Source organism: Macrosteles quadrilineatus, unplaced genomic scaffold (genome assembly GCF_028750875.1).
Source record: "Macrosteles quadrilineatus isolate MER2022 unplaced genomic scaffold, UCM_ALF_1.0 Scaffold_1__1_contigs__length_201487025, whole genome shotgun sequence".
Taxonomy (NCBI): Eukaryota; Metazoa; Arthropoda; class Insecta; order Hemiptera; family Cicadellidae; genus Macrosteles; species Macrosteles quadrilineatus.
In genome coordinates this window covers 126,220,351-126,239,804 of record NW_026542594.1, presented here as the reverse complement: position 1 = coordinate 126,239,804, position 19,454 = coordinate 126,220,351, and the positions used below count along the sequence as shown (strand labels likewise).

The following is a 19,454-nucleotide window of genomic DNA, read 5'->3' as shown; positions in this document are numbered from 1 at the left end:
AGATTAATGTTTTGGTTTATATTAGTAGACTTAAAGCTTCATTATAAACTCTGAAGTTTGACGAACACACAAAATCTGCAGAATTTATCCCTAATACTTTGCTTGTTACAGTAATATGCATTTGCAGAACTTTGGCTTTTGACGTTTTGTTTTTTTCATTGTATTTTATTGCATGTTGCATGACAAGATCTATTGCACTGTATGTGTTTGTTTAATGATCAATAGTACCACATACAGTTTAATTAATTTAGATTAAAATCTAAAGGAGAAGTTTATGCTTTTTAAATAATATTGTGTATGAGGTACATTTAATTATTGTGAATTAAAAAACCATTCAACAAAACCAGATTTTATAGTTTGGTTTAAAAGTTTAATATATACTATGGTTTAAAATCATTTAAATCAATAAATGGAGGATTTAACAGTCAGGGTTAAATCTAATAATTTCAGTGAGAATGAAAATAACTACTGGCAAGAACGAAAAATGGAAATCTCGATCTCGTTGATTAACTCTCAACTATCTAACCAACAAAAAAATATTACGCAGTTTGATTTTAACCTGAGCTAACTATAAAAAAGCTAGCTGGCGATTAATGGTTTTGATATTTCTTCAAAATATAGCATCGAATTAATGAAATAAAATACTTAGCAAAAGACTCAAAACTAAATTTCAATTTTCAAGATACATTAAATGATATCTAAAAAATCCACAGAACTTACGATTCCCAGATTTCTCCAGTCTAGTAAATCACTGAGACGTTCTGTTCGGTTACGCTGAATGATACGCTGTCGTCGGTTAAGTCGAGCAAAGTCGTACATATATTGAGCCAATTGCTGCACAGAGTCCTCTAGACCAATGAAGCGACGGTCTACGATGTATATTCCGTAAGACAGTGGATCAGCAATGTGCTCCTGCATGAAGCATCCAAAACCTGCAACCAATAATTTTTTTATGTCAGTACGAATTCAAAATTTTACTAATATGAGACTAGATATTAGATAACCTATACTTTTTTTGAGATATTTAGTCAACAATAAAAAATATAAAGGAAAATTAACTCTTTTTTCAACTCTATCCAAAAATAAGGATTTAACAGTATCACCTGCTACAGAAAATTGCCATATCCGTTTCGGCATTAACTAACAAACTTCATTAGTTTATTTTTATTTTTTAACACACATTTGGAAGGATTCCATCTTTTCACTCTTTCAACCTAAACTTAATAACTTTCAGTTTTATATGGTATCAAGTTCAGATAACACTTTGTTATAGATGGACGAGATTGGATTTTTATTTTGAGACGAGACAGAATTTTTATTTCTCATAAAATTTTGGGACGGGATAGAGACAGGATTTCCCTTTTCATACACCAGAAATGCACATATTTTAAACTGATTTTGTAACAATGTTAAATACCTACTGATTTATGACAGATGACTGGCTAAATACAAAAATAATAATAATAGGCAAGAATATTTATATTTTTTTATTAAAAATCATCAGTATAAAAAACAAAACAAAAAGCAAATATTAATTAGGCCTACCACGCATAGGATATCATGGCATTATACATCAGCATAATGAATCATCGCATGGTGATATCAGTTAGTATATAGTTCAACATTGAAAAATACAAAATTTATCAGTCTGAAAACTCAGTTTTACAAGCTAAGTATTAAATACTTCTTATCATTTAGACATGTATACATATAGATATGTACATGTTAACACTCAAGAATAAAATAGTAATGCCTTCGCAAAGGAAACACAATAACTACGCGCTCCTGTATTGCGGGTATTGCATTGACTTTCTGCAGGCGATTTTAAGTTTTTTTATAATCTCTTCTCAAAAAAATCTTGATCAAAATAAAATCTCATCTCACAAGATTAAAAATTTCCCAAACATTTTTCAAAATGTTGAGACCCATCCATCCCTACTTTGTTTAACAAAATTAAACCATCTATGGACTTTGATGTAAAAACTTCAAAGTGGTATTTAAGGTATTGGAAGATACAGAATGATTTAGGATATTGCCGACACAGTCCCGAATTTGGTTGCATTGTCTCAGCGACTGATTTAAATACTTTTACTATCATAATTAAACTAATGGTGTCTTCTGTCTTTTCTATGAAGAGGTGTACAATACCTGAGAGGTTGGTGGTGATGGAAGGAATACCCATGACAGTACACTCAGCTGGGGTGTAGCCCCATGGCTCATAGTAGCTGGGGAATACTCCCAGGTGACAACCTCGCACAAACTCCTCGTAGTCTAGTCCAAACAGAGGGTTGGTGGATGACAAGAACTCAGGGTGAAACACAACCTGTGACACAAATGTGTTAGAATCTGTCAACCAAATATAATGAAATAGGTAAATCATTTATCTCTACTTTGTAGGGATGTGTCGAATGCCAATCTCGAATCCGCCGAATCCTAAGAAAAGATTCAGTTTTATGATTCGATTAACGAGATTCAAGGTTAAAAGAGGCCGCCAACCTCTTTAAAAAAAAAAAAAAAAAAAAAAAGGATGTAATTGATTTTGTTAGGATTTGGATTCAAATTTGAGATTGACATTCGACCATCAATACTACTTTATTTCTTTCTTTAAACAATCCTGTTAAGAGTAAAAGGTTTTAATAATGTGTGGTTGAAAAATTATTGTTGAAAAAAACAACCACAGATTTTGGCTACTATCCATCTTTATTGTAATCTCAATGTAACAAAACTAAAAATAATGGTTTTAATAAAATCCTGACAAGAAAACTGCAAAAATACTGGTAACTGTGTATTAAACCAATGTTGTATCGAGAAACGGTGTAAAAACAATTTACCGCATCGAACCGCGACTTTAAATTTTCTGTATCACAGACCCCTAGTTCTTAGCAACACCATAACCGTCTCCTGTGATTGCAATTTTTTACCACCAAACGAGGCTAAAAGAAAACCTTGTTAATGAATGAACACTCAGCCGCAGGGTGACAGTTATTATTCCATCATTCTACCCGTAAATGATGGTAAATATGGTAAACGTCTATGTGTTTTGCATATACGACAGCAATGATAGTGTTACCTTGACTCTGTCGTGCACAGTGTTAAACAGATGGCAGCGTCTGATACAAGCCAATACAGGATCAGCCCAGTCGTCTATCACGTTGTGTGTAGTGATGGGTGGTAGCCCTGTGCGCTGCAGCGCATACAGACATCGCTTGACCTTCACTTTGTCCTCTTTGGTTAGCAACTCTTCCGCGTTCGGCAATCTCCCACTAACAACAAATGATTATTTCAATCCCTCACTAGCAACACATTACATTACGATCTCATGCTGATAACATACAAGAATTGCAATTTTCAATTTTGGTACTTTCCTGTTAAAGGGAACATTCATTATTATCGATGATTTTGTTCTCGATATATCGATATTAACAAATTGAAACATATCAGCTGACAACTACGATAAATAAATATTGTTCAGAATCAACAAACAATAATTAAAAAAAAAAAATTGAAATTAAACTGTTCTAAACTAACCTAACAAAACTAACCAAACTTGCTGTAATGTTTAAAACTTCCGTTTAATATTTTCCACTCGCCTTTACTGTTATCAAACGGAATTTTTAAATAAAACAGCAAGTTTGGTTGGTTATGTTAGGTTAGCTTAGAACAGTTTCATTTCTTAATCCATATAGACTATATTTTAGCATAAAGATCAGCTGTCAATTTGTAATGTACCGCAAAGGAAAACAAAAATATCGATATATCGAAAAAATCATCGATAATAATGAATGTTCCCTTTAACAGGAAAGTACCTCAATTTTCTGCCATGACAAGGTATTGAGGATATTACACTAATTTAACCCTTTCAGAATTATTTTCGACGAGTACAACAGCCAAATTGAAATGAATTGGCTGAGTCTTAATACAAGTTTAGTCCATTTGATGAACTATATTTTTCATAATACTGCACCATTTGATTATTGAATGAATAATAAAATAAAAAAAATTATATTATTTAGATTTATAAGAAAACTTCCAGAATGGTTTGATCTTGTATTTTATTATAAACAAACAGATGATACCGAGGTATTAAACTTGTTAGTCAATCATTACAATTAATTACATTTACAATCAAAGATTATTAAGGAAATGAATTAACAGCCGATTCCCTAGATTCAAGCTGGTTCTTTTTTATGTTAGGGATAAAAGAACTAAATATTGAAATAGTCATCTTTGCTACAGTATGACAAAATCAAATTTAAGCAAAGGCAATGCAAAGTGAATGTTACCTTAGACAAATCTCGTACATCTGCTTGCTCATTTTGCTCTGGATCTCGTTTATGGTGTCTCGTAAACTCTTGGTTACCGCATGACCTCGTAAACTCTCCACATTGAAGTTGTTGGTCTTTGCAGGGAAGATGAGGAAGGCGACTACCGTAACATCTGGGTGTGATGACTGAGGGCAAAAGTAGAGAATTTGTGAATAAAAAAACAATAATTTAAAATATTTGTTCCTCTTCTGGAAAATTTACTTTGTCGACACTTACAACCCCTACAAAAATGCACACTTCATCTGACATCAATATAACTGATACTGAAACATTTGTAAAGAAACACCTACAAGGTTTATTTATAAAACTTTTAAATACAAATGTGTAAGTCTTGCTACTTAAGAGTAGGCTGCATGAAAATGGTTTGATGAGCATTCATGCAATGTCACTAAATGTCTATAAAATTTAACAGCAGTTACAAAAGACTACTATACAGGGTGTTAAAAAAAGGTGGGGACATAATCTAAGTAGTGATTCCTTGGGTCAAAATAAAGAGAAAATGAGGAATAACATTTTTTCCAAAATCGCTTTGTTAACCAGATATCTACAATTTTTTTTAAATAAACATCTTTGGATTTTTTAAACCGATCTTTACAAAACTTGGTATGTATGTTAAGGTAGAAGAGACCCATGTAAGAAAATAAATTCATCTTGATTCAACTTAAAATTTCAAAATGGCGGTCATTTGAACTTTTTCAACTTAAATTACTCAAAAGCGGCTGATTTTATGAAAAAATGTCACAAACACTTTTATTTGGCATTTTTAATTCCCTATCAAACGGTACCAAGTGCAAAAAGATCGAATAAGAAATAGCTTTAATATTACAATTGTTAGTTGTAAAATGGGGCAAAACTGACTAGCTTCTGCCTTATTCTACCCCATTTCACAAATTCACAACTAAAAATCATAATATTTAACTGTAATAACTGTTTAGCTGTAACTGTTATACTCATTTAACCTTTCATTTGCCCGGCCTCTTGTGCCTCAAAGGCCTTTTCGTATAAAAAAAGCAAGCCTATGGAAAACATGAGCAGGTACAGTACAGGAATGTATTAAACTGAAAAATTTTAAGTGGTGGCAAGTAGCCTGTTGAACTACTAACTGAGCCACCGACTCACCAAATTCAACTTAAGAACATCCGGAAACCTAAAATTTGAAACTAGAAGTAAATTATTTAAATAAGAGTGATCAAAAAGACTTTTAGAACTTCACCTTAAGATAGTGGTTTAGACGAGCGAGAGCTTCAATGAAGATGTCTGCTCCTTTGTTTGAAAACTCGTATCTGCCTGCTGTGAAGAAGTACAGAGTCTTTTCCAGGTCAAAGTCATAATGCCTGAAAGTTGAGAAATAAAAGTAATAAAAGGTGTCTAAGATAGATCTGGTATAAACTTTAGGACTAGGAATCATGTATATGTTGTCTTAGGTTTATTAATAGATGGAATTGACACATGAGGAAGAAGATAACAAGACGGTATCCCCTGGAGAGTCTAAGATTTTCCAAGAAAACTCTACAATAAAAATAGGAAGAGTCCAACAAAATTCTATCTGAATTTCTTTTTAGACATTAAAAAGAGTGGTCTATTTTGATGATATATTAAATCCAGGAATTCACTGTATGCTCTATTATGAAAAAAATTTGAAAAATTTGATCATGTCTCTCCCTTTTGAGAAGTAGCTAGTCTGCTTTACGTTGAAGCCATGTGCAGGTTGTTGACGTGCTGCATGACCCACCGAGTGTTGTCTCTTTGTTAGCCCAACTATTTACGCGAGAGGCTTTCTCTTCACGACGAGGTTTCCCAGCGCAGGACACGTCATGGTGGGAGGCTTCACCTCCCAAGAGTTTCTCTAGAGCTTGGGAGGAAGACCTTCTCATATTTTGGTCCCTCGTTGTACAATGGTCTACCCGACGGCATGAAGGTTGTTGCATCTAGCAAAACTTTTAAAGAAAAACTTAAAGATATGTTTTTAAGCAATTTGTAATTATTGTCTAAGTGTATAACGGCCAAATAGCACCTGTAGAGTAAGATATTTAGCATAGTGACGAAAGTTGTTCTGAAAAGCTGGTGTACCAGAGAAATGCTTAATAAAGACATTTTTATTTATATATTTATTTATTTATTATACTTAAAATATGTATAATCCTAAATAAAAATCTGCGAGGGCTGTCCAGAAAGTAGCAGACGTTTTGATATAGGCATAAACCATTTACAAAAAGAAAAAAAACAATATACATTTTAATAAACATTTTGGCTAAACTTTCAGGCTATTTTGCCATTTAAATTAGGTCATTTATCATAGCGTGGTACAAGCTTTTCAATGCCCTCTTTAAAGAAATCTGCCGCCCGTGAGTTTAACCATTGGATTACACCGGATTGGAGATCAGTGTCAATGCTCAGTGTCAAGCATTGCGTAGTGAGCCACAATTTTCATCACTGGAAACAGATGGTAGTAACTCGGTGCCAAATCCGGGCAGTATGGCGGATGATTGAAAACTTTCCATCCAATAGCTCTGGGGGTATGATTGGCCGTAAGTGGACGGACGTTCTCATGAAAAAACTAAACTTTTTCACTAAGTTTTCTACAGTCCTTGTTTTGGATCACACGTCTTCATTTTCTGTGTGTTTAACAATACCTCCCTCAGTTTATTGTTCGAACATGTTCAAGAAAAATCTACCAAAATCACTCAATGAGCGTCCCAAAACACAGTACCCATGATTTTTTTACTGGTAGCATCTGCAAACACTTAATCAGTTACTTGGGCTAATGAGTGTGACCTCTTTCCATCGACTGCCTTTTTGTTTCACAGTTGATGTGCTTTACCCAAGTCTCGTCACCAGTTATGATACGATCATCAACATGGTTTCCACTTTTGTCATTCTCTTTCAGAAATGTCAGTGCTACAGCAACTCTTTGTTTTTGGGTGGTCTTCCGTTAGCAATTTTGGAACCTACAAAATGTGTGGTATTCAAGTTTACCAACCACAATTTCATGAGGTAAACTCCGTGACATTTGAGGAAAATGTTCTGGAAATTCTGTAATCGTAAAACAACAATTTACACAGATTTTTCATCGATTTTTCCCACCAATTTATCAGTCACAAGACTAGGCCTACCACTGCAATCCTCGAAATATTTCAAACGAGCAAAACAATATTGTCAAGCTTAGACACCATTCATAATAGTTCTGCACATACACACTTTCTGAAATATAAAGAATACTTACCCATAAAAGTGTCCTCTGACGAATTCGTGGATCTTTTCTTTCGACCTGGCGTGAAGGTTCTGGAACTCGTGAAGGGCAGAGAACTTGATGACGTTGAGACCGTTAGGAGTGATGACTTCGGCCTTACGTTTGAGCAGATGTTCAGCTTCATATCCGGTGATCTCAGAGACGGTAGTGAAGATGTGAGCGAGATGAGATGCGGCTCTCTCCATGCAGTATCGATGATAGATCTGCCGTTTCCCTGCTTCCTCATCAACATTGAACTGCAAGCCAATGCATCATTACAGAATGCTATTTCATAAATGTTCATAAATATTTTTGCACTTTCTCAAGAAGCTTGGCGGAATCAATTACAAACTATGGAACCAGTGCAGAAGTGTTTTGAGCCAAATCAATGACAATGTATGTATACCCAAGCACTGCCTCTATTACATAAATCCTTCAAGTCTGATTCATAATTAGTGGCAAAACTTACTTGATTAATTATGAATTACTTGATTAAGTTATAAATTTGCTGGTCTGAGCAATTTTTCTATACTGCAGTGTTGCATAAAAAAAATAGATGCTACTGCAAGGTAAGTAGAAATACCGCTAAAATAGAAAATTAGCTACTAATATATGTTTGGATATTTTTTTTATCAGGAGTATGCTCAACCTCCACCTATTGCCTGCACACTCTTCCCAAAAGTCAGGAAAACTTATTCCGAATTTTTTAATTCCTCAGACTGCAAATTATTTATACTGTAGTACTGGAATGGAGAATTTTACTGTACTAAAGTTTTCATAGAGGCTACCAGGACTTACCGTGCTGAGATTATTGTAGAAGTCAGTGTTGCCAGCACAAAGGTATCGGCCGAGCAGTGTTGCGTGTGTTGTAAACACTGTTGCCACAGCAATCTGCTTGGTCCTCAGAGCTATGAGTCCAACTCCAGCCTGCCACTCGTGGAAATGTGTGACTATACGAGGTGGCCCAGCATTTAGCTCCTCCACTGCCTTCTTGAACTGTACAAACAAATTAACACTATATAAAATGGCAATATTCAGGATCATGGTCTTCAGAGTTGGTTGTATCACATCACTCAGCGGCATGATGATGTTAAGGCTTCAGAGCAGATGGGTTGGTTCTGAGATTGTAGATTATATAATATTATATTAGGCCTATACTAGCTGTTACCCGTCGGCTTCCCCCAATATAATTTTGTGTTTTATTAGTAGTAAGAACCCGCTGAAGGCTGAAATTTCCTTTTGCATTAATTTACCGTCTAACTGTCCTTTTACCAGGGGCTTCAAATTACTCCCCCTGGAACATTCGCCCTATTCGCACAATATTACAAATTATTTTTTAAATTTAAATCATAAACACAACTGTGAACAATCCTACTTTGACAGTTCTGCTTGGTTTAAAAACAAATAATAATGCTGCTACCTGTTGGTAAACCTTGTAACTTTCTAATGCTATTAAACATCATAGAACCAACTGTTTAATTGAAACAGCTGTTAAGATTCATTACTTTTAAATATGAATACCAATACTCATAAGGTTAATATGGGAAACTACAGAGCTACTGGGGTGGAGCCCGAAAGTCAGATCAGAACAAAAACTACTTAGTTTTCTTATGTAATGCCTAAAGAATCAGTATACCAAATTTCAGCCTTCTAGCTAGTCTGGAAGTTGGAGAATTAGTGATGAATCAGTGAGTGAGTGAGGGCTTTGGCTTGTATATGTTTAAATTATTATTATATATATATATCTCTTATATTAGAATATATGTAAAAAACCTTTTTAATCGAATCGTTGCTTCGAATCGAAAAGTTTTTGCTGCTTCGCACACCCTTAATAATAATAATAATTATATTATATGGATTATAATGTATTCTGTGTAAGAGGATGGATTACATTCTGCTTTGAGGGGGGTTGGGGCAGGCCTGATAATTTTAAATATTATGCAATGTCTTCCATTGATTGGAATGTAATCAACGTGTTGTTGCTCTTGTCCTATACATTCCTTGAATTATTCCTCTTGCATTGGAATTTTAAATTACTAAACAATGGTGTTTGAGTATTAGGTTTGTATTTTAAGATTTTTAGTGTTAAAAAGTATTGTTTTGAATATCTATAAACTGTAATACTCAAATTATCCTGGTGTAAAAGGTGTGATTGCCATTTTCTTGAGACACCCTTAATATTCTTAATAATCTTATGATAATAAAGATTATTTATGATTACTTTAGCAGGTTGTAAATGACACAGAATAAATACAGTTCATATCAAATCTACATTGATGACATTGATTGGAAAAATATTCAAACTCAGTCGCAAATATTAGATGGAGTGCATGTGACAAATCGCACCTTCAAGTTCCTTTCTGGTTTCATCAACCCACAATATAGTTTCTAAGATCTCAAAACACAACGATTGACTAGCCAGCCTAAGCCGGATGAACCAGAATCAGTAAAAAAAGTTGATGAAAACTTTTCCATCAAAACTTTTTTAGATACACAGTTTTAGGGAGAGAGAGAAAATACTTAACACTGAACCAACTATGTTTCAGGTCTAAGTTTCAGGTTCAGGTCTAAGTCAGTCTAAGTAATATTAGAAATTGAATTTTTTTTCTCAATAAATTAAACCTTAGACAGAAACAAGACCAAATTTCTCACAATTCCCCAAGTTTGACTTCTTCTTAGTCCTAGTTTGTTGTTAAACTTCTAAATAAATTCTTCCTTACCTCAGCAATGAATTCAGCAACTAGAAAGCCGAGAATGACAGCATCATTGGCCTCAACGTCTAGGTGAGGAATCCCAATGTTGGTTGAGGCCCACAAATCCTGCTTGAACTCATCCAGCTTCCAAGCTGCGGAGCCGATGTCAAACAAGATGAGTTGAGGATTGCCATCAACCAACCAGGTGCCAGTGTGTACCTACCAACATTTATTTTGATAAAATTAGAACTGCTAAAGAATACAATAAAAACATTCTTGAGGCTGGATTCATTACAATATATGTAAAAACTATTTTCATTTTCTTAAGTTTGGTAATTGTGAAATATTGTACATCAGCCTAATAGATAAACAACCCCACCGTATTTTTATGTGGTAAGAAGCATTTGTATTACATACGGGCGTTATAAGGAGAGTAGGCTACTTAAGCTATAATTCAACTCTCAAGTCTCTCAACTAAATATATAAAACAACCAACAATTGTTCATAAAAAAATATGTAAAATTATTTTAGAATCATCTTAAACAGAACCATTTCAACTTTAAGTTATTAAGCTGGAATAGCTCAAACAGGCATTTAAACTATATTCATTAATTTTATTACAAAAACCAAGAGAAAATATTAAACCACTAAAAGCTAGTTATAAGAAAAAAATTAAATTTTTACTTTAGTTTTCATACAAAGTTTGATGTTAAAAAAAATTTGAAACATCATATTTTTCTCAATAGACCTAATACCTAAACAAAAAATATATTTTTTTAGTACCCCTAATGAAAATAAACAAAATTAAAGTTAAATATGAATAACATAGAAAAATGGCATATTGTTAACTACAAGAAATATCTCAGAGTAGTTAAAAATATTCCTTTCATTGTTGTTTTATGTGCATTTGTTATGATGATTAGATTTGAGCAGTAAGGTGGTTGTAAAGTTTACCACCCTTGTACGCAGGAGCTCTCTGTTTTATACTTAACACAATTTTTGTATAGGCTAAATATAAATCAGAAATACATTTTTAAAATTGATTTTGTTTAGAGTTTTTCTCAGTTACTGAAGTGTCTCATAAGATTTCAATCCATAAAAAACATCATAGAATCATATGAAACATTGTATAATGGAATGGACTTCCTACATGGTAAGCCTTTAGTTCTGTCTATGTCCACCAAATTCCACACAGTGAAATGGGCCTCCTAACCTTTGTATACAGTGTGAATTTACATTTTTAATGGTACTCGCTAGTTTCTTTAGAAGCACATTATTGTCAAAGCTTTTAAGATGTCAAAACATAAAAATAAATAACCAAACACTATCGTAACACAAAATAAAACGAAGACAGCTTATGTAGTTCATATAAAAAGCAAAACTGTTTTTTTTATTTCAGTGCCATGTTGTTGACTAAAATGTTATACAAGAGACAGAAGTAAGTCATATTTGTCGTAAAAGGAATTCAAGGGCAATAGAATGGATTATTAAAATTTTACATTCTACACTCTATAATCATGTTTACAGAGTACGATACCTGGTAGCCCCTCTCCCTCATACGGCAGACTGCAGTGTGTAGAGGACTGCCTACATGGAATTCCTGTTCCTCCACCTCAGTCCTAGCACATTGCTCCTTGTATGGTCCTAGCAGACAATACTGATCTCCCATCTCCTCTGTAGAAACATAGGCCTTCGATCGGATCACGGTGTAGATTCCTCCAACTAAAATATTTAAGTAATCTGTTTTAGTCATCAAGTAACATTGTTCAAATAATTTATTATTTAAAAGATGTTGGTCTTGTAATCTTGCATTTGGCAGACCACATGGGTCTTGAGCGTGGATCAAACACAGCAAAGCAAGGAGTTTGATGGTACAGTGCAGGAGTGAACTATACAGATCAAATTTAGTGGCAGGCACCAGGATTCAAACCTATAACATTGCTGTCATGGGATTTGTAGCATGTCGTGCTGCCGGCTGAGCCACCAACAAACTATGCGCATACTAAAAGAGTAAATCTAAAGCTTAACAGGGTAGTGGGAACAGTAAAAGAGACGTTAATGCCTACTGTTCTTCTCTAACTACCAGCATTAAAGATCTCTTTCTGAGATCTGCCATAAATTGGTAAGAGATTCCAGATCAATTGTGTATGCTCCTGAAAACTTATCTTCCAGGACAGAAATAAATTTAAGCTCTGTCATTTATAATTGCAATCATTTTAGGATATGCAATCGACAGAAATCATCCAATATCATCGATGCCACTCCCCGCATCTCCCCCATATGGACTTTGTTAAACTAGTTTTGCACCAATGAGGTGTAATTTAACTAGGTACATGCACCAGATCAGTAATTTGACTGTGGTACCAAGTCTGACTTTTAGAAAACAATTGCCCTCTATCATAAATAAGTTGGTTAACTTAACTTTAATCCACTATTCAAATGAAGTAAGGCTAACTAAAATTAGAGAACTTGGTGGCTTTATAGCTAGTGGGCCTATGTTTCTGTTAACTGTATATATTTACCTGATTTTAATGAAATGAGGAAATTTACAAGGCCACTGATATTTTTTTTTTCTTTTAGAGGTTGGTGGCCTCTTTTAACCTTGCATTTGCCCGTCCACATAGACTAAGTGCCCGTGCGTGGATCTTTAGCAAAGCAAGGAGTGAGCCGGGTATTTTAGATAGATTGCATTTGGTAACTATACCAAAAGCTTCATAGCACATCTAGGAAGTACATTTTGGAAACCTTAATATTTTAAAATTTCATTTTTATATGGAATAGGTTATTTGAGGACCTTTTTTTACCATGTACTAGTTTTCTCTATATTACCTTTCAGTATTTTATAATAAATGTTAAAATTTATTGTAATTGTATCGCCAGCAAAATTTGAGAACAGTTTACTGCTACAGATTCATAAACGATGACTGAGAAACAACTGAATTTAAAATTTAAGGAGTGGTAAAAAATTTGGTCTAGTAGAACTTTTTACTTTTGCGCTGTAATTTCTATACATTTTAAATTAAATAAACTGATTAACCATAAATTATGATCTACTTATTAACACTTTCAGATACTTAATACCTTTACTTTTTACTTTCAGATTAAATTCAAATGGTGTAATCAATAATCATACTTATTTATACAATTGGACATGTACTATTAAACAAAGTAAGTCAAAAATAGATATTATGTTAATTGATATGTGCATTTTAAATTAAGTGTGTTAAAATGTTTCCCCTAATTCAGGCCTTATTTTTTTTAACTAAATATACATATAAAATAAACTAAATAAGTTCATGAATTTAAAACAAGTTATTTGTTATTATATTTATATTGGTTTTTACTACAATGGTAATTTTCCAAGAGAATGGATGTAGAAATAAATAGCAAGTTCAGTTATCAGGGCAAAAACTTATGAAAATGATTATTTGAGTGACGTCTTACAGCGCATTGGGACCTTGGCCTGATAAAGCTGAACTCCAACCTAACCTTGGTCTTTTGTTATCAGCTATCACAGACCTTTGATGACAGATTCCAATTTTAAAATTAAATAGGGCGTGTCTAAACAGCATAGCTATCTTTGAATTTGGCTAAAAAATTACTATTTATTTTTTAATCGTGAATTAGTGAGAATAAATACTAGTTTTAAAAAGGGGTTGTCATTTAGAGACAGATAACTAATTTTGAAGCCAGTAGTCACCCTGCATGTTCTTCATATTCTTACGTCGCTCGTTTATTTGTATTTCAATCATAGAAAAACTGTTACTTTATGTAAATCAAACACTTGTTTATGAACAAATAATTGGTGTGTTTTCTTCAGCAAACAACCATCAACATTATTGTGAAACAAAGCATTAATAAAGCCAATCCAAATATCATGGGCAGTTACCAGTTTGTAATTGCACAAAGCCTGTTTTACTATTTGTCCACACATGTAAACAACAAATAAAAATCACAAAATTACTTAAAATAGCAAAAGATGTTATACTATTGCAAAATTTATAATAAATTCTTATAAAACACCATATGGTAGCATTAAAGACTTAAATATCTCTTCAAGTGGCATAATTGTCCATCATCTGCAAGATCTATTGCCAGTACTGTATTCACAATTCTATGCATCATTTAGCCTTACTTATTATTTCACAAGCATGAAGGTGAGATGGATATTTACTGTATCCATGCTACTAAAATTTTGTATTAATGCAAGAAATAAAATAAATATGCAATTGATAAAAATAAAAGGTTTTCATAAGCGCATTGATAAGTAAGGTATAGGTTTTGTCTTTATAAAAATTCTAAATTTAATGAAGGTGAAAGACAAAATCAGCCAATTATAAAAGTGCATTTTGAATGTATTATTTGAGATAAACCATACCAAAATACCACACTGATTCAGATGATCAACCAACAGCAATATTATCCATAAAATGTTTAATGTTTCAATTAATAACCACAGAAAAATTGTACAGATTCAAATTACATCATCTCCATAAGTACAGCATTGTGTGAAAGATTGACCAGGGTTGCTGCAATATTGACTCAGTATGCTGCTTTGGAGTTTTAAAATTGTATTCAAAATTTAAAATGCTTGTGATCAGTAATGATTGCACACAGAATTAAATCGTAGTTTACATGCCAAATATGCCCATTACTTGTTTGGCACTTCGGCCAATAGAACTTGCAAGTTATTCTGGTACCGTGGTTTCAAAACCTCAATAGGACACTGAAGTAAACATTTCTATTTTATGTAATGTCAGGAGCAGTAACACAACTAACTTACGCTCTATTCAAATGGGGATTAAATCTGACATATCTAAGAAAATATTTGAGTAAAAATCCAATCAGACAAATGGAAGTTTGCTTAGTCTGCAGGTTTGCTGCGACAGGGATTTTTTTAAGGATGATGTGGATGTTCGAAGGCTGTCCCCTCACCCTTAAATATGGAAAACGATTAAGCCTAGGCCTATATAAAAAATAGGAAGAATGTGTTTTTGCTTGAAAACTGTAAAAATATCAGGTGGAATATTGGTAGGGACTCATAGATATTTTTTAAAGTTTTGGGGGAGGACCTTTCCAAGTCTCCTCTTTCCAAGTCCCTCATTGGGTTTGAAAACTAGAATCACATTCTACCAAGAATCACCAGTTTTAATATCATCTATAATTCATTTGGGTATAATTGGTAGAATCATAGGTCATCCAAAAACCATCAAGAAATTCCACGGTCATAGAAAATAATAATGATTAAATATTAAGTTCAGTGGTTGAAGATTTTCAGTGCCATTACAAAGCTTGAATATCCAGGGGCTTTATACATTTTCCCTGGTTCCATAGCTAAGACATAAACTATTTTACACACATTTTAAGACATTTTGTTCAACAAATTTGTCTGTACTTAAAAATGGAAGATCATTTTTAAATGCACTGTAAAACAATGTTGGAAATCCTACTATTCAATTACAAGTTGAAGCCAGAGAATAGAGCTTAAAGAGCTTAACTCTTAAAAAGGAAGCTTAGCTTGGCTTTGGCAGAATTCAATGAAGTTCCAAGTAAATTTTTATTACTATTAATTCACTGTATACATTTATAAATTGCAAATTTCAAAAATCTGTAAATAAGTCAAAATGTGTTTCATAAGAAAATGTCCATGAGTGTGTCCAATTTGTTGCTGCAGAAATGTCTTGTTTCTAAATATATTTATTTTTCTAAATCACTGTAAGGGCTAATTACATATAGAAACAAGCACACAGTGTTTTAAAACTACATGTTATTTATTAATAATTTCCAACTGTATATTTAAGTGATAAGTGACTTTTTTGGGAAGTAACTCCTGTAAAAAATCAGGAACTTGATATGTGAACTTATTCGTATTATTTTTACAATACAGTCTTAGTTTACACAGAAGAATAGTCAAAACAAAATGATGAAGCTTCAATAAATAGATACTTAGGATTTGGCAGCTCTTGGCAAGAAATGGACGTTCTATTTGGGTCCAAATCAAGGTTATCTTACAACAAAAGGTCAAAACTAATAACCTTTCACTGCGTAAACAAAGTTCTATACCCATTATCTCAATTGGGCTTTAACGTAAAGATAATAAAAAATAGCTCAATGAATTGGTAGGAGATAAACAAACTTATTGTTGATTACATTAGGAACACCTTTCAATTTTAACATTTGCATAAAAAATGAGAGATGTAAACAATGACAAATAACAGTTAATTTTCAGCTTGAAGTTAAAAAACCTTGGCCTTTACTATCAACTTGGCTAGTTTTTCTTCCTCTCTAGAATATATGCAGAGAAATAATTGATCTGCACATTTTTTCCTTACTAAGTAATAAAAAGGGTCCTGTTATCTAGTTTTTCAAACAAGGAGAACTAGTAAATAGATTTCCCAAGTTAATACTGATATTAATAAAGAAAATAGCAAATGAGTCTTTGATACATTAAAATGCAACTATATATTATAAATAAACAATATAAAATGTTCTTTACTCAATAAACGAGAAATATGTTAAAATTGTTCTCAGTTTTCTCTATTGACAAAAAGGCAAATAATTCTAGATTTTAAATTCAAAGTGAAGTTTTTGGCTACGTGCAAATTAAAGAGTGGAATCTAGATAATTACCAAGCAAAAGTTATGCCTCCTAAGAAATTTTTACTTGTCTTTGCCTACAATTACAAGTTAGAACCAAACTTCAACTTTCTGTAGCAATAATTTTGACATACATATGTATTAGTAAATGAAGTGTACGCTTTAAACAGAAGTAATTTCAAGTGTAAGATGATAATTAAATTAATTTGAGAATTTGCCAACTGTAATATAACATGATAAAGAATTCTAGGGTAGGATCCCTTAAAGAGAAATGAAAATGCTTTAAAAATAAAAACCTATAATGTAACAATATTACAACACCCCTGCTACAGCAAACTTGCAGACTAATTGTTCATCTTGCTTCTGTAGTTTCCTCTTCATTGCGTAGAAATAGCTTGAGCTAGAGTTATAAATGTTTAACATATAAAACTTGGGTGATGAAGGTCATGAACTTAAAATCATTGTCAGTTGTCACAACTTAGGACCTCAGTATCTTAAATTTTTAGTACGGTATTACACCTTGATAACTCAAACTTTGCTGACTCGAAAAACTCGAACTTAACCACTTCAAGTACAAGATATCTAGGTCCTACTGTATTTATTGCAGTGAAATATACTATGTGTTGTGATGATGAACACATAAAAATGTATATTCATACGATAGTACATTTTTAAATATTTATTAATCGGGCATTTTATTGGACATTATCAGCAGACAATTTTTAGAGTAGACAGCTGATGTCCTCAACTCCAGCTGATTTTTTTAACCCTACGATAAAAATAAATTGCACAATCTTTCGTTTATTCACACCAATAAACAAAAGATTGTGCAATATTAGAATAGGTGGGAAATTCAAGAATATATCAATATTAAGTATTTATGCTCCCACAGAAAAAGCAGAAGAGAATGAAAAAGACCTGTTCTATGGCATGTTAGAAGACGAGATAAACAAGTTACCACAATATGATGTAAAATTAGTTATTGGAGATGCGAACGCAAAAGTAGGAAGGAAAGAGGTGGGCAGAAATAGGAGGTAAAGAGAGTCTACATGAATTAACAAATGAAAATGGGCTGAGACTTCTAACGTTAGCCAGCTCAACAGACATGAAAATCTGCAGCACAATGTTTCCAAGAAAACAAATCCATAAAGCTACCTGGACATCTCCGGACGGAAAAACTTTCAACCAGATAGATCATGCACTCGTAGACAGTAGACACATAAGCAGCATTACAAATGAGCGAACAGTAAGAGGAGCAGAGTTTGGAACAGACCTAGTGCTTATTGGTATAAGACAAAGAATAGATTTAAAAAAGAGGAAAGCTGTGAAAATAGAAAAGTTAGATACAGAGGAAATTAAGTTACCAGCAGTACAAAAAGAATTTCAAATTAAACTTAGTAATAGGTTTGAAATATTAGAAAACGAAACGTTGGAGTTATCAGAAACAGAACCGGATCTAGTCAAAAAGCAATGGGAGAGAATTCATAAAGCTGTCAAAAGTAGTAAAAGTGTATGTGGAAAAAACCGAAGATGAAAAAAAACCAGGGTTTACAGAAGAATGTCAGACGTTGATTGACAAAAGAAAAGTAATTAAGCTTAAGTGGTTATCGAGTAAGAAGGCATTAAACGAAGAAGAACAGAGAAGGGCAGAACAGCTAAGAATGGAATATTGTGAAATCAACAGAAACACTAAATTATTACTCAGAAGATGCAAAAGAGAATTCCCTCAACAGAAAGTTGACGAAAGCAGAAAGTGATAGAACAACAAATAATGCTAGAGATTTTTACAGAACAATGCGCTTCTTCAAATCTGGATTCTCGGCACGGAACTATGGTATTAAAGACAGAAATGGCAACCTAGTAATGGACAAAGAGTCTGGGATTAAAATATGGAGAGACAATTTTAGGGAACTCTTAAACTGTGACAGCATAGGAAATAAAGACATAGAAGACAATTTAAATTACCACAATGTGCAGCCTAATATTATGCCGACTACTGAAAAAGAAGAAGTAGAAGCCGTAAAACAACTGAAAAATAATAACGCCCCTGGAGAAGATGAAATTACAACTGAGACAATCAAAAGCGGCGGAAAAGTCCTTATGAAAGAAATACACAAATTAATAATTAGGGTATGGGAAACCGAAACTATACCAGAGGAGTGGACAGAAGCAGTAAGATAATTGTGGATAAAAATATTCCTATCCACAAGAAAGGTGATAAACAGTTATGCTCCAACTATAGGGGTATATCCCTTCTGAATACTGTTTATAAAATATTTTCTAACATTTTATTATCAAGGCTAAATCCCTTCACGGAGACCATAATTGAAGAACAGCAAACAGAGTTTATGAAAGGAAGATCTACAATCGACCAAATCTTTTTGCTGAAACAGGGAATTTCAAAATACTGGGAGTACAATAAAAGTGTATATGGAATCTTTATTGATTTTAAGAAAGCATATGACAACATAGACATAAAATCACTCTTTAAGAACATGGAAAAGCATGGTATACCAGAAAAGTTGGTAAGATTAACAAGACTATGCATAAATGAGCCCAAAGCTAAAATAAAAATAGATGGAGAAATATCTGAAAGTTTCCACATAGGGGT

At 33.1% G+C, this 19,454-nt stretch overlaps 1 protein-coding gene across 1 annotated transcript in view; it reads right to left on the bottom strand.

Moving 5' to 3' along the window:
- Window positions 1–19,454, bottom strand: part of LOC128984495 (glycogen [starch] synthase-like) — a 37,496-nt gene that overhangs the window by 5,431 nt on the left and 12,611 nt on the right. The window contains exons 3-11 of the mRNA XM_054403825.1: window positions 11,785–11,969; window positions 10,275–10,466; window positions 8,353–8,550; window positions 7,549–7,811; window positions 5,539–5,659; window positions 4,284–4,450; window positions 3,071–3,263; window positions 2,149–2,323; window positions 721–932 (exon numbers count right to left, since the gene is read on the bottom strand). Coding sequence (XP_054259800.1) covers window positions 721–932; window positions 2,149–2,323; window positions 3,071–3,263; window positions 4,284–4,450; window positions 5,539–5,659; window positions 7,549–7,811; window positions 8,353–8,550; window positions 10,275–10,466; window positions 11,785–11,969 — 1,706 coding nt within the window. The remainder of the gene's footprint in view (window positions 1–720; window positions 933–2,148; window positions 2,324–3,070; window positions 3,264–4,283; window positions 4,451–5,538; window positions 5,660–7,548; window positions 7,812–8,352; window positions 8,551–10,274; window positions 10,467–11,784; window positions 11,970–19,454) is intronic.